Here is a 16,872-nt window from a genome sequence, read left to right as displayed (position 1 = left end):
AATGTCACAAGTGGGGAATTTCAGACACTTAAATTACATGCTTGCTAGTAACTAATGGTACAATTTTATTTTTGTTTTCCCTTCTCTGCCACTTGACTTCATTGGAAAGTTTTTAAAACTAATAGTAGAGAAAATGCTACCTCAAGAAAAACAAAATATAGTAAATTAATTATTTAATCCATCCTAAAAAGATTTCAAGTGCTGCAGCTGTTGAGAATTCTCTCATGTTTATGAAATAAAGAGAAATAGGATGTGTTAATAATTTGACTCTAAATTTTATGTGCAAACCCATCAAAGGCTTAGGCCTGTTGCATTAGCTAGTTATAGTTAACACTGCTGAATAACAAGTAGTGAGTTTGAAAATGCAATGGGTGATGACATGTAATTTCTAGGTTATGACCATGTATTACGCTGTAGTGTAAGCATAGTTTACTATTTATTTTTACAAGCTTACATTAGAAATTGCATAAAAAAAATACTAGTAGTAGCATTGTTTGGAAATATAATGTTGACCTTATATCATGGCAGTGTGTTTTTCTATCTATTTGTCTGACCATCAAGATTTTGAAAGAGCTGCTGTTTTGAAACTGTATAACTATCATCAATCTTGGTTTAGTTGTCAGACAAGGTGGTGTTGAATTTTATTGGTGCAAAATAGCCCTTTTTACTTCTCCTCTAAGGGATTTTGTCTGATCATTCTTAAACAGAGTAATAGAAGGATAGAGGTGCATACAAGCTGTATGCAATTCTTAAATCAAAGGTCATTCAGTGTCAAGAGGGAGGGGAAAAAACTAGTACTTATTGTATGAATTAACAATGGATAAAGATGCCTGAAATTTGTTTCTGGTTTGTAAAATCACCAAAGGTTAAATCCTTGAAACTTTTAAAAAGCATATCTTCCAAAGAGTTTTATTTGATCCTTCTCAGAGTTAGACAAATTAACAAGTGGAGAGAAGTACCTATAAGTTGTACAAACTTTTTAAACATCATTGGGGATTAGAAGTGGACAAAAACTAGGAATCTTGTAAAGGTCACAGGACATTTTAAGTCAGCATGATACCTCTTTCTTTTTTTCTATTTAATCTTAAAGCTGATGTACCATTACTTTGTAAGTTTCAGTGATTACCTACATGATAAATATAATCTGGAAGAATAATCCAGTTTCCCAAGCCCCTGGTGAAAAATTAATACCTTATTTCCTTAACTAATTGAGAAACCCATTTCTGTACTGTTAACGTTAATGTATACTGTGACCTTTGTACCCTTTAAAATGAGAGAAAATCTAAGATGAAATGGTCTTTCTTTAAAAGTGACAAATTTTCTGGCCTGAAATAGTATTTTTATAATCAGTATAAAAATCACAAAGCAGGTGAACTATTCAGAATCCAGGTTGTTAAAATAAATTTTTATTAGAAATAGTAGAAAAAAAATTAAATGTTAAATATGTTTTCATGCTACATACTTTAGGAAACTTTATGTCAAATGTCAAACAATTTCATCCACTTGATGGGAGCAATATTACCTACTGAGATTCTTAGTAGCCAGAAGTTTAAAGACTCGTAGTATCTGTTTTATCAATTCAAGAAATAAAATAGTTTGTCATTGTAAAATACTACAGTACATTAAAAATTTTGTGTAGTATAGGCTTGGTTACTTTCATTAAGTGGTTTTACTATCTGGTTTTTATTATCACACGTAAATATCGGACAAAGCTACTTAATTTAATGCTACATGACTTTGAAGACTCAAGAGACAAATTTTTAATATGGGAAGGTGGTGCTGTAAAGGCTGAAATCATTTAATCAAAAACAAACATTAACAATAGTTTTAGATAAGTTTGTAGCTGCAATGGAAAGTAACTGACTTTTATTTTTGGAACGGATCAGTTTTGTGTGCTGAGTGAAACATACTTTATGCCACAGAAACAGGATTTGCTGATTATTTTCAATAATGATGTCTCTGTTTTCAGATAAGAAAAATTTTATGAAGATTCTAAAATTTATTACTGTCAATCCATGTGTGGAAAATAATCCTGCAAAAATATTTTAATTACATATAATTTATCAAAGTTATGGTAGATTTTATTTTTTGTGGCCTCTTTTAAGCTTGGACTTGCTTTGACATCTTAATCAAATGCAAAATTGAAATAATTTTTTAACTGTACATACTAACTTAAAAACATACCATTGCATTTACATACCAACATGGAGTATTTTTTAGTTTATACTTATTTTATTTATCTTTGAAAAATTCTATTCCGAAGCTTATATTATTGTAATGGTCATAGCATGTATGTCACTATATATAGATGAAACCACAACTTCCATACAAGCTATTGAATGGCATCATAAACAGAAATCCATTAAGAAATTGCACACTTTAGATATTCAAGATCCATAAATTAGAAAAATATCTATGGTATGTGCAACAACCATTTCTTTGTAACATAGCACAATCTTAAATGAAAATGCTCTTCTTACAACTTTCACTAGGACTGCACATGAGGGTTTGATTATATTTTTATTGATGTAATTTTTAAATGTAGCACTGAAAAAATGGAGTTCTTAAAAAACTTTTTCAATAAATTGTACCACTTTTAATATATAAAAATTTTACAGTTTATGTCAGTAAAATGTATGAAAATCTTTAGCTCTGTACTTTGAATAACTTTCATGCAATGAGTTGTATAGCGTGGTGAATCTGCTAACAATTATAACTATTACTGAATGAAAGAGCTTGAAATACTCCACAATAACTAAAATAGAATACTTTTATTTCAGTTTCATGGTCCTTTTATTTTATTTTTTAACAAAGCATCTTGTAATTAGATTTTTTTAAATAGTCTCCCAGAAATGGCAGCCAGTGTATCCAGTGTATGCACTATAAGCAAGTGTCATCTAATGAGCAGTTGTACAGATCTATTTCACAAGAGTTTTACAGATGCTTCACCATTATTTTTATCTCAAATTTAGAATGATAAACACCAGAAGTATATGCCTCCTTTAACCCCTCTTCCACATAAATTCTTCATTTGAAAAACTACTGATGTGAATACTAAACAATATTGAGGCGGTACAAAAATATTTTCATAAACTTTACTGGAAGTTTGTTTTGGTTTGTTTTGAATTTCACACAAAGCTACATGAGAGCTACCTGCTGTGTAAGACAAGAGGGAAGGCAGCTAGTCATTACTACCCACTGCCAACTCTAAGACTACTCTTTTATCAATGAATAGTGGAATTGACCATCACATTATAATGCCCCCATGGCTGAAAGGGCAAGCATGTTTGATGTGACAGAGATTCAAACCTGCAACCCTCGGATTACAAGTCGAGTGTCTTAACCATATGGCTATGCCGGGCATTTACTGGAAGACTATATAAAATAAGTGGTTGCTATCTAGTTCTTTAAGAAATATTTTCAGGCTTTTTTGATGTATTGAAGTGTGTAATAGTTTTGTATGTTTATAATCATATTTAGTTAGGGACAATGATTAAGTTAAATGTGATTTAAAAGCTAAGATTACCCTACCAATAAGCATATTAAAAATGTTTTTCAGAAACAAGATTTATTTTCTGTCATGCATTAAGTTTTCAAAAATTTACAATAATAAGTATTTTGTTTTAAAAATATTTGTTGTTTCACAAAAGTGAAAAAGTCTATTTTCTAAAGAAAAGTATTGCTGAGATATATTTTCATATTTCTGTAGCTTGTTTTGTACATATCAGTACTTTGTAAGTAAAACAAGTGTTTCAAGGGTTCTCATGTAGGTTTTCATTAAATTATTGCTTTAACATCAAAATATTGTTTAGATTTCATTAACTGTTGTAAAAAGCATTGTGTTGTATATTTTTTTTTCTTTCAGCTAAAACACCTCCTGTAGAAAAGAATGTTCGTAACATCGCATTAAACTTTGGTCCACAACACCCAGCAGCTCATGGTGTTTTGAGAATGGTGTTAGAACTAGATGGAGAGGTAAATTCGTACCTCACTCACTACTGATAAAATTTTTTTTTTTAATTTGTATGCTGCAGTTAAGAAAATCTGAAAGATATTGTATATCATAGTTACTTTATTGTTTTCTTCAGTATTAAAATATATTGTAAATACTTTTACAGTATATTATGGCCATTTTGTGTGTGTATAAACAGCAAATAACAAACTATGGTAAACTTTAATATCTAAAGAAGTTTTAGTTATTTGCTTTAGTTTGTCTTTCACTCCAGATAGTTTTATATTATGATTCTCCAGTTGCTCAGTGATGAATATTTTAAACCAACTGCCAAAAATAAAAGAAATGTTAATGCATTCTGAAGTTACTCAACTTTTATTATGCTTAGCATAATGGACAAAAAAAGTTATAAAGAAGTTTTATATATTTTTCAACAGATTTGAGTAATATTGTGTTATTATAGAGTTGCTTCACATTAAATTAAAACAGAGCCAATGGTGTGTACATGGTTTAACTTTCTTTTTCATTTCAGGATTTTTAATGACTACACTGGAAGTTGCAGTTTGTTTTAAAAATGTATTACCTGGTTTGTTATTTCTGCATGTAAAATGGATTTATTCTTTATTTCAGACAGTTATGCGAGCTGATCCTCACATTGGTCTGCTTCATCGAGGCACAGAGAAACTGATTGAATATAAGACCTATCTTCAAGCACTACCCTATTTTGATAGGCTGGATTATGTCTCTATGATGGTAAATGAACAGTGTTTTTCATTAGCAGTAGAAAAACTTCTAAATATTGAAGTGCCTCCTAGAGCAAAATTCATTCGTGGTAAGTGTGCATCTCCTACATTCTGTACTTGCTTCCAGATTAAATCTTACTTTGTTAAATTTAAATTTATTCAGTGTATAGCATATATTACCATCTGCATTTTGATATATAGACTTGTTCTTCACTTGAAAACATAGTTGCAGGAATTACTTTCCTGTGATTGTTCAGAACCAATAGATGAACCATTAAAGCCATATAAAAACAGTTGGAAGACCGTTTTAATATCTTTGGTCAAATGTATTATGTATATAAGACTAATGGAATTTTTAAAAATAATTTTATTCCTTTGTATACCTATTTATGATAACATAGTAGTTATTTTGTTGTCTTTTTAGTCCAAATTTTGGTCCTTATCAATAGTTACAATTTTTCAAATTTCAGTATACTGAGTAGACAATTTTTGAAAATTTAAAAAAAGGTAGTTTAAAAGTATTTAGTTATTTTGCTGTTTTGCTAACTATGAAAGTGTTAGTTTTGCCTCATATATCTTAATTTTTTTGCCAAAATTCAAGATTTTTGGGGATGAGAGAAATATTAAATAATTTTGAACAGTATTCTTTTATGAATATTTACCTGAGAATAAAATTGTAGTAGCTTTTAACCCTTTTACAACAGGCTTGGTATAATATACATAAGTTCATCTATACATTTCATGTTAAGTATTTATGAACTTTTGATACAGTAGGTGTATCTTTGTGACATCTGGTTGATTTTTAGTAAAGATTACAAGTTTTTTGGTACACAGAAAATTATATTTTAATGAAATATTTTTGCTGAAGATTTGTTTGTTAAAATATCAAATCTGCTTTGTTACAAGTCTGAGTGCAAAGTGTTTTCATGTTATGATTAAAAACTATTCTTCATCCCAAAAATCTCATCATCTCAAATATTATTTGTGTAATCTCTAAAACCTCCTAAATACATTGTAAATGCTTGTTTTCAGTAAGACTTTATATGTGGTTTTTCTATTCACTAACAATGTGGGGTCTGTCAATTGACCAATCTTATAACCATTATAAACAATTTAGGAAATAAATATAAATTATGCTTTTTTTGTGCATTAGAATGACTACGCATTATAAAATTAAAAATACAAATGTTTAGTCCAAGCAGCTTAAGTCTCATAACATTATTATTATTATTTTATATTGACCCTCCAGTCATGCCTAACTAACATTACATAACTTGCCTTGATGCAGTGCATGGACACTTATGTTATTGTAACCATTAATATAAAACTGGTCTTTACTCTTTACAAAGAGATCCTGTGTTGGCTGTGTTTCAGTGGATTAGTATTTTGCAGTATACAATTAAATTTTAATTATTATACATTATATGTTATTAAGATTTAGAAATAAGTTATGAAATTTGCTTTTCTTAAAATGTAGAAAAATAAATAAAGAAGTAAAGCAAACAATTATCTTTTCTAACTATGATCTTTTAACTCGGTTGCTGCTGGGTGTAGGCTACTAAGCCTTTTAAACTTTTGCAATTGAAGGATATCAAACAACAGTTCTTTATTAGATTTTATATATACAGTTAATTAATCACAAACTCATCAATAACTGTATATATAAAACCTAATAAAGAACTGTTGTTTGATATCCTCCAATTGCAAAAGTTTAAAAGGTTTAAAATTAACTAAAAATCATTAATAATTTTAATGATACTGTAAAATTCCATTGTATTTTATTAAGCTAAGTAACTAAGTTGTGTTTAGGTCAAACAGACTAGACACAACCAACTGCCTTGAAATCTTGGTTCAAAAGAATGTGATAGTCTTTTCACAGATTAAAATGGCTGAGAAAATCACTAGTGGGACATTCTAAGTTGTCAATTAGATACTTACATGTCATACATTGAAGAAAGTTTATATAAGGGACTGTTTTGAAAAATGGAAAAAGGTGAATGGGTCTATTGGATTTGATTCAGTACATAAGCCACATCTCAACAAATTAAAAAGATATGATGTTCATATTTTATATGCTAGCCTGTCAGTACCAGTAATTTGAGTTTCTAATTTGTATGAAACTATGGACTTAGTATTTTAACATCATAAACATATAATTTTAATCAGTGCTGCATTCAATGTACAATATGATTCACTAAAAACTATTTAGACATGTTCTTTTAATATTTATTTTTAAATTAAGAAATTAACTCATACATAATATTAAAGTTTGAATTGTAATCCACAATTTCATTCCAAACTTATTTACATAAATTCATAAAATAGTAGTTCAATAAAGTTTTGAATGCAAGTCAACAAATATGATGACATGACTTTTGACCCATCACCTGTCACGAAAGGTTAATGTTACTTATTTTACAAATAATATGTATATCAATATAGGATATATCTGTAGAGTGAAGGTTATTCCATACACTTAATTACTGATACATATTATTTTAAAGAATTTATATATATCTTAAATTCTTTTAAATATTATTTTCTGCCAATAAGGTTTATGTTACACACTAAATATTTTTGTAATTTTAATCATATATTAATGTGGCCTGTATTCTCATTTTCTCATGGTTTTTATTACTATTAATTGTAAATTTTTCAGGATCAAGTTTCAAACATCATATCCAAGCGACATATTTTGTTACATTTATAATGTAGTATTTCAATTTTCCAGTAGAAGTTTATTAAGAGATCTATTTAAATTCACTGTAATTATTAAATTTTGCAATTTTGCATTTACTTTAACTTAATGGAATATATTGCATTGTTTTTCTTTTCAGTATTATTTGCAGAGATTACTAGGATTCTGAACCACATTATGGGAATTGGAACTCATGCTTTAGACATTGGAGCTTTGACTCCTTTCTTTTGGATGTTTGAAGAAAGAGAAAAAGTTAGTTGTAGAATGTTACTTTTTCTGACTTTTAGACTAAGTAATGAAATTTTAATGCTAAAATAAACTTAAGAAATACCTATAAGTAAAATTGAAATCTGCAAAATAAAAGTAGATTAAATCTACATTATTTTGATTTTGTTCTAATTCCTTTGCCCGTTTAATCTTCATTTTACATATAATTATTGTGTAAGCTTTGTTTATCATACTTTTTATTCTTATTTATGTATGTAGCTTATCTTTGTTTTTATGTTTTTGGTTATAAAAGTTTGTTTTAATGAGATTGATCTTGAACTATGGTAATCTTATCAAGGTACAAAAGTTCTAATTAATTTACCTTAATTTTTTTCTTAACTCTTTAACACAGAATTTTTCTTTTCACCTGTGGAATTAATTAACTGACCTGTATAAAACTGTTACAAATATACTAAATATTATTTAGTTTTTGCCTTGAAAGGTTTTAATATTTGTTGGTTTTGAGTTTGTAATGTTTCCAAAATGTTGTTGTGAGACACTGGTTTAAAAAATACTTTACATTTCTACTGTTTTATGCCTGCAAGTAAAATATATATATTACTTAATTTTTTTTCTTCTTTTTTTTTTTTTTTAAGTTAATGGAGTTTTATGAACGGGTGTCTGGAGCAAGAATGCATGCTGCCTATGTTAGGCCTGGTGGTGTAGCCTTAGATATGCCTCTAGGTTTGATGGATGATATTTTTGACTGGACTCAAAGGTTTGGGCAACGAATTGATGAAGTTGAAGACTTGCTTACCAACAACCGTATCTGGAAACATAGAACAGTTGATATAGGTGTAGTTTCAGCTGAGAATGCTCTCAACTGGGGAATGAGGTGTGACCTTTTTTAATGATTATCAACTTAAGCTTATGAAGCTTTTAGCGGTTAAAGAAATTATCTTTTTAATTAACAATGAGAAGACTTGTAAAACTAGAAGTGAGGCTACAAAACAAATATTTTTGTAGGTAATGTTGTTAATATGGAGTTTTGAGAAGTAAGTTGTAACTTCATAAGGAAAGACTTTTACTGAAACAAAAAGTAAGCCTGAAGAGAAGTATCAGATATGTGAGTTTTTATATTTATTTTAACAAAATGGTAAAATGTTCCATTTAACAATAACAAAAGCTGTTATTTTCTAAAAACTTTAATATGGTTTGATTCATTGTACATTTACTAGTTCAACATCAGTGTCTTGTATTTATGTACATTGTAATTGCATTTTTATTTCTTGTCTTTAGATTAGGATACTATAAGATATAAAACATTAATAGTTACATTTCTATCAAAGTTACTAATGAGATAATTATAATATGGATTTTTTTTGTTTCACCTCACATTTTATTTACTTAGAACTAGTACATTTAATGCCATTGGAATTGGATGTGGTGTTTGTCTAGTTATTTCATATTTTATTCAGTGTTATAAATGCCTTGTGTAATTAACTAAAATATGGTAGTATTGGATAACTAATGTTGACTATAATTCCAAATATATATGTGAGGTATATCTTTAAACTTTGGCAAACTTTTAATAAGCAGCAGAAGTCTGTTCTACACAAAAGCTCAGATGTATTTAATCAACTTTTTGCAGGAAAGATATATTTATGTGAAAAGATAAAATCAGTGTGACTCGCCTCTGATAAGTCACGAGTACAAGGGGATGTTCATGTGAAGAATGAAAACATTTTGTGCAATGCACAGACTGCAAGTTCCATTTGCAAGAACCTCTTTGACCTCCTAGATGCATATTTTAACAAAAAATATTTTTTTTATAACCGTGTATTGTATCTGGTATTTTTCTAGTCTAACTCAAGCTTTTGAAAATTTGCAGTTCCAAAATGGTACTATCTTCACTTCTTTTAGCTTCATATGCCCTTTAGGCATAAGCAGATATAAACAGTGCACCAGTCTTTTTTCACCAATATTTTTTGCATCTTTACAGGAACAAGTGCTGATCATGTGACCACCCTCCACCAATCCCATTGCACCCTGTATGCTAGCACAAGTATCTCCCTCGACCATTGTAGCACAGTCTTCATCACTTTCTCAATTGGTGCTATTGTGTTGAAACATGTTTTCAGTTGTTCTACATGTGAATTTTGCTGTGTTTTCATGTGCTTTCTTGCTAGTTTTCACTTTTAGTGAGAATTATGTGCTTATTTAGTAGTTCCTTTACTTCTTTTTTTTTTTCAACAGTACCCATGGACTTATGAATTTGAATTTCCATGTAACAAATGTATGAAACTCATTTCACTTGTCCCCAGCTTGTTGAGTTGCTGATGTTGGTCAAGGAGATTCAGGCATTAATTCAGTGGGAGTAGACTCTTATACTGTTTCTTCTGCTCATTCTCCCTTCCTTTAGGACCACACTTCTGAGGAGGTTTTTCATTAGGGAAGAATAATTTCAATTGTTTTTTTCAGCCAGTCATGTAACGTTAAAGCCAGGAGACTGTTGAATACACCTTTCTTACACATTATTGATCAGGTTTATAAAGTTTCACATTCATCCACTTTAGCCCTTGATTCTTCTAATTCTTCCTTAATGACAGAAAAGCTTCATTCAAATTGTTATTATTTATTTCCATCTCTCATCATTCTTATTTATGCTCAGTATTTTGCTGTTCAAGTACAGTGGAGAATAAGTATGCCTCATCCCTTTCATATTTTGGACCAATTCTGTATGGTTTACCATTATACCTCAAATTCCAGTTTTTGGATTTTGGCTATTAGGACCTCTCCTTTCATTGTGTGATTCTAATCCTGATGCTTTGCATCACATTTTAATAGCTCCAAGTTTACTACAATTCACATTACGTTTACCAATCTTTTACTTGTTTTTTTTCCTCTTCACAGTTGTCTCTGGCTTTTTACTTGATCATGGCCTGTCTCTAGACGCTCCTGTGATTTGCTAGTTGTTGAATTCAGCCTTGCCTCTTTGATTTTGTGCTGTTGTGATTTACTTGGAAAGGATGTGTCTTGCTGGAATGTGTCCCCCCTTATCATTACAGGAGCTATCTCAAACTCCTTTTCTTTGTGAAATGGTGTTTAGGGATCTTTCTGAGTCTTCAGAGTTCATGGTCAATATGGCAAATTACATTCTTCTTTGTTCTCCCCTTCTTCTTTTTCTAGCCCTACTATTCTGCTCAATTATTGCTTGTTTGAGTGTCCTATGCTCCTTTTTCTTCACCTTGTTGTTTTCCTTACTCCCAATGTTCTCTTCCTTACACTCATTCTTCCTGTTCCTGTTCTTCTCAGCCTCACTGTTATTAACGATGGGATATCTTTCCACAGACAGGTGGGTTACCAGGTTACAACTATTTTCCAACATCTGGAAACCCTTTATGATGGATCTATGGATGTTGCAGTTTCTGTCATCTGATCAATGTATTCAATTCCAGTTTCATCCTTCCTTGTTCTCTTTCATGTTTGTTTGTTTTTTTCTCTCCTTCTCAAGTTTGTGTCTTCTCCATTTCTATGGTGAAATCAGATCACAGTCCTTTTCATAAGAGTGATGTTGAACATGTTGTGCCTCTGGGTTTTTACTCCCATCTGTTTGTTGTTTCCAAAAAGACAGGAAATTGGAGACCTGATATTGATCTATCCTGAACACACCCTAAATCACCATGGATTCATCCTATCTGGTTTTTAGTAGGTTTGTTTTCCCCATGTCTTTAGATAACCAAATGTGATGTGACAGATGCTTATTTCCACATCTCCACTCTTCAGGAATCTCGTCATTATTTTTGGTTTGTTCATGGAGAGGATGTGTTCCAGTTCTATGCACTACTCTTTGGTCTTTTTGTCATGTTGGCTATGCTTTTGCATGTCATCTTCATTCATTAGGTGTTCAGACTCATCATTGCATGGATGGGTTGCTCTTATTCACCTCTTTCCAAGCCCAATCTGTCAATCACAGGCACTTCTTTCTTTAGAAGTCTGCTCAGGTAGGTTTACTCATCAAGTTGGAGAAGTCACTTCTCACTCCTGCTTAATACCCCATTCATTTGGGGGCCCTCTTCAATTTCCATCTTAGTTGGGCCAGGCTTTCTCCACTTTGGATTGTGGATATAAAACAAGCAGTCACATGGCCTGTGTCTTTACTTTTCCTTCCTGCTTGAGAGGGTTTTTCTCTTTTTAGAAACATGGGCTGCCATGGAAACTCTTAACTCTTTCAGTGGATATTTCTCAACCAGTGAAACTTATTCCACATTCTCTGAGATGATCATATTTCTTTTCCCCCAGGGATCAAAGCTGACCTTATTTTGTGACTCTAAAGGGCTCTTACCACAATGGGAGTTTTTTTCCTAAACATGTCTTCCTTGCATGTGTTCACAAATTTTGGTTGGTTTGGGGGCTTCTTCCAATTCTCGGGAGATAATGGGTTAGTGGTCCGTTGAGAAATTTGTTTTCCAAATGAACTCCTTATAGGTGTTAGCAGTTTCTTGCTCATTTTCTCTCACTCTTATGAAAGTGGATGATTATTGTTTATTCTCACAATTCATCTTTTGTCAGTTATGTCTCAAAATGAGGTATCATATCCAGGGTCCTTGGTTTTTTCCACAAACAACCTTTTATACCAGGTTCACACCTACAGCATCATGCTCTTGGCATGTCATGTTCTGGGTGTTACGTATCTGGTTATAGATCATCCATCCTTCCCCAATTACTCCTTGATGTGGATTCCTGTATGTGGTGACGGGACCTCCCAGAGAAGGTTCTGTACTTTTAACTTACCTCCTCTGGGATTTAAACATCCACTTGTGTATTTGCCATGCGTGGTGACCTGTGAAGGGGGGAGAGGATTCTGGTGGTTGAGGGGTCCAACTCCAACACACCATTTTGACCTTGAATTCCTGTAGATGTGCAGTCTTGGGATGGCCCCTCCAAGATCAGTTGGTTTGTCCATTTGGGCCAGGGTCAACTGAGTGCCAGCATAGGATCTCCTCAATAGGTGTAGTGGACATTATGTCTGATACTGCTGTTTGGGTTTAGTGCTTGCAAAAACCTGGTGTCATTGCAGTGACCTCATATGGCACTGTAGTGCATACCCTTGTAGGGCTCTATGGTGGGTGGGGTCAGTGGGCACCAAAATATATTACTTTTTTTATTATGGATATCCCTCAAATAAAAAAAAACAAAACAAGCATGACAACATAGAGAAAAATCTGACAATTGGCAAATGACCACATATTGATGACTCTGTATGGTCAAACTTGAATCTGTCCTGAAATTTTTAGTTATACATTCTTTAACTGAAAAACCCTTGGGGCTGATGTTTCCATTTTTTTCAGAAGGGTTTGGAATGGCTTGCTGGCTTTCCTAAATTGATAAAAAAGTTACAGTCTGGGGATATTTTAGTGGAAATATCTTCATCACAACATTCCAAACTCCTCTTGAAATTAAAGGCCATTGGGGATATACCAATTGAGGTTACTCCTCATTCTACTTTGACTCTGTAATGGTCTTTAAATCCCTCTCAACTGTAACTCCTCTAGAAGAACTCAGAGATCCTTGTAGGTTTCACCAGCCAAGGTGTTACAGCCATACATCGAATTTTTACTCGTAGAGATGGGATTATGGAGCCAAAAAATGTTTTAATATTGACATTTAAAACATCACATCCTCCTACCATAATCAGGGCAGAATATCTGAATTGTAAGGTACGGCCTTGTATTCTTAACCCTGTTAGATGTTTTCATTGTCAACGATTTGGTTATTCGAAAATATCTAGCCATGGTTCCTTGATATATGCCCATTGTGCTGGTAAAGACCATGATGCTTTTGAATGCCAACTAAAACTGCATTGTATTAACTGTAATGGTCCACATCCTTTCTGTTTAACTTCTTGCCCTAAATGGGTAGAAGAGAAAGAAGTACAATGTTTAACAACAGTTTACAATATTACTTGCCTGGAGGCTCAGAAATTACTATTCTCAATTCCATCTTGGACTTATGCTGCTGTAATCTGTTCCACTACTACAGTAGGAGTCCAGAAAGACCTTTCTGTGTTTCCTACAGAATCCTTAACAGCACATCTTAATCTAGTACCCTGCAAAAATCAACAAAGTTAACGAATCATTATCTACTTCTATCTCTGTCTCTACCACATCTTCCAGTCATTACCTAACTTCACCTTGTTCAAGCTCATGTGTTTCCATGGAGTCTTCCTCTCTTGACACCCCAAAAATTAAACCATTTGTTCACATCCTCAATCACTGGAACCGTATGCCTACAAACTCTGACCTGCCTACTTGATCCAGAGCAGGATCACTAGAGAGTGACCGACCCACATCCAGTAAAGAAAAAAAGCGTGATTGCAAGCAGAAAGTCTCCTTGCCATATTCTCCTCCAAAATAAATAAAAATTGCCATGCTATTACAATGGAACTGTCAAGGTTTTCAATCAAATGTGAGTGACATCAAGGATTATATTAACTTTTAATCATCCCAAATGTCTTTCTTTATAGGAAACATTTTTAAAACCTACTAATACAATCACCAATTGACAATACTCCTTATACCAAAATGACAGGTCATGGGTAGGACAAGGACATGGGGGAGTATCACTGCTGATTGATCAACATGTGCCAACCCAGTTCTTGTCATTGAATATGCCCTTGGAGGCTGTAGCTATCCATATCTCCTTGGGTTGTACCATCATTGTTTGCTCTCTGTACCTTACCTCTCTAGGGTGGTTCTAGTATTGATGTGAGGGGTCATGCTATAGAGCATATGCATCTGAATCACAACATTCAATACTGGCTCTTACACTTACATGAACCCAGTTAGTCATTTACTATTATAGATCTTTCTATCTGCTCCCCTTTCATTTTAACTTGTTTTTCTTGGGAGGTTGGCATCAGTCCACAGGGTAGTGATCATTTTCCTATCATATTAAGAGAGAGTGGCCATGGTCATTGCCACCTGACCTGTGTGCCTCAGTGGAAGTTGGACCAGGCCAACGGGCCTTCTTTCACTGCTCTCTAAGAACTTGATCCTGCCATCTTATGTAAATCATTGATAGATGATTGTGTAGCAGCAGCAACTAACTGTATTGGCCAAGCAGCTGCTCAATGCATCTCCAAAACCTCAACATCTTTCCCACAGCATCCCTACACATGGTGGAATTCTGCTTGTTCTATAACACAAAAAGCTCAGAAATGTGCTTGGGATAAATTTCGCAGATATCCCACGTTTTCAAACCACATTGCATCTCAGCAAGCCCTTGCACAGGCTTGGTGAGTTAGACGTCAGAGCCAGAAGGAATGTTGGATTAAATACACCTCCAGCATTTCTTTAACAACCAGTTCAAAAGTCATATAGGACAAGATCCAGAAGGTGAGTGGGCAGTATACTCCTGTCCCTTTCTCTATCTTAATATTCAATGGCCATGAAGTTGCTGATGGTCAGAGCATTGCCAATACTTTTGGTGAATGTTTCTCTCATGTATCTAGCTCTTCAAACCCATCCCCTTCCTTCTTAGCTAATAAAACACAAGTTGAACATCTGCCTCTTTCCTTTTCAACTGATCAACCCTATGACTACAATCGTCCTCTTACACTGGTGGAACTCAAACTTGCACTTCATCGGTCTGACAGTACATCAGTTGGACCTAGTGGTATACATTATAAGACATTATGTCACCCTTCTCTTGCCTCCTTTACTATTCTTCTGGCTGTCTTTAACCAGATATGGCAGGAGGATGTCTTTCCTGATGCTTGGTGCCAAGCTATTGTACTCCCTATTCTTAAACCAAGGAAGGATCCAAAGATTCCTTCAAATTACCATCCCATTGCTTTGACGAGTTGTGTCAGTAGGATCTTGAAGAAGATGGTTAATGCTTGTCTTGTTTGTTTCCTTGAATCAAACAACCTTCTCTCACCCACTCAGTGAGGGTTCCGAAGACAACACTCCATGATAGACCACTTAATTTACCTTGAAACATCAGTCAAGGAAGCCTTTTTGAAGTGACATCATCTTGTTTCTTTTTTTTTTTTATTTAGAGAAAGCTTATGATGCAACATGGAGATATGGCATCTTGCAAGACCTTCACTCACATGGATTGCATGGCAATTTGCTACTTTTTATTAAGCATTTTTTAATGAACCACCGATTTCAGGTTTGTGTGGACTCAACACTTTCCTGATTTTTCCCCCAGGAACTTGGAGTCTCTCAGGGCTGTGTTCTGAGTGTTACACTTTTCATTATAAAGATTAATGCCATCAGAGAACAGCTTGCCCCGAATCTTATTTAAACTATGCAATATTCAAATTGTACGATCCATAATGATCACTTAGCTGTCTATTGACCTTGACATCATTCTATGTTAGTCACCACCCTAATCTTATCAATATCCAAAACAAACTGGTCCATCTCTCTCTATCATCTATCTCCATCCAGATTTTTTGGATACCAGGTCATGTTGGTATTCATGGGAGTGAACTAGCTGATAGAGCAGCAAAGTTCATCTGCTCTGGCTCTATCACCACTGTACCTGTTCCATATATGGGATGTGGTCCAGTTATAAAAACCAGACTGTATACCAGTTGGCAGTCGACCTGGAGTGAGCAATTAAATAATAAGCTTTTTCAAATCAAACCTTCTTTCCCTCTTTGGCCACCTTGTTTCTGTAAAGTTCAAAGGGAGAAAGTTGTTTTATCTAGGCTATGCATTAGTCACAGTTATTTAACTTACCACTTCCTTTTATCTGGTACTGATGCACCAATGTGTGGTCTGTGTGACGCTTGGGTCACAATCATACATATTCTATTGTCATGCCATCGTTACAACCAAGAAATATGTCGTTTATTAAAAACATTTTTAAGGTAGGTTTGCCCATGATATTAGCCAATGTCATAGGTGATATGCCCACCTCACTCATGTTTTTACATTTTTATGAGCCATTGGTCTTTTTAACTTAATATAGGGTTTTATTGGACTATACTGTTTTAGCATGATTTCTTTAACACATTTTAATTTTTATTTTGATCTGAACCCAGGGCTGGAAAGGTCAACTTCAGGTGACTGACAGCAAGTTTGAACTTAATGCTTCAGTCTTCCTGACAGGTCTTAATTTTACATATTTTATGTACAGTCATGTGACAAAGTTAGGACACCCTGTGAAAGCCTGTGTATTTTTGTAACATTTTGGATATATAGATATTTAATCTCAATTTTAACAATACTGAGAGGTTATAGGAATATAACACAACA

General features: G+C 33.2%; 1 protein-coding gene across 1 annotated transcript in view; it reads left to right on the top strand.

Annotated features, from left to right (window-relative positions):
* ND-49 (NADH dehydrogenase (ubiquinone) 49 kDa subunit) overlaps positions 1-16,872 on the top strand; it is a 44,694-nt gene that overhangs the window by 16,379 nt on the left and 11,443 nt on the right. The window contains exons 3-6 of the mRNA XM_076467365.1: positions 3,866-3,975; positions 4,583-4,784; positions 7,533-7,645; positions 8,257-8,495. Of these exons, the coding sequence (XP_076323480.1) occupies positions 3,866-3,975; positions 4,583-4,784; positions 7,533-7,645; positions 8,257-8,495 (664 nt within the window). The remainder of the gene's footprint in view (positions 1-3,865; positions 3,976-4,582; positions 4,785-7,532; positions 7,646-8,256; positions 8,496-16,872) is intronic.

The sequence above is a fragment of the Tachypleus tridentatus genome, chromosome 11 (assembly GCF_004210375.1).
Source record: "Tachypleus tridentatus isolate NWPU-2018 chromosome 11, ASM421037v1, whole genome shotgun sequence".
NCBI classification, from domain to species: Eukaryota; Metazoa; Arthropoda; class Merostomata; order Xiphosura; family Limulidae; genus Tachypleus; species Tachypleus tridentatus.
This window is presented reverse-complemented; position numbering and strand designations above follow the sequence as displayed.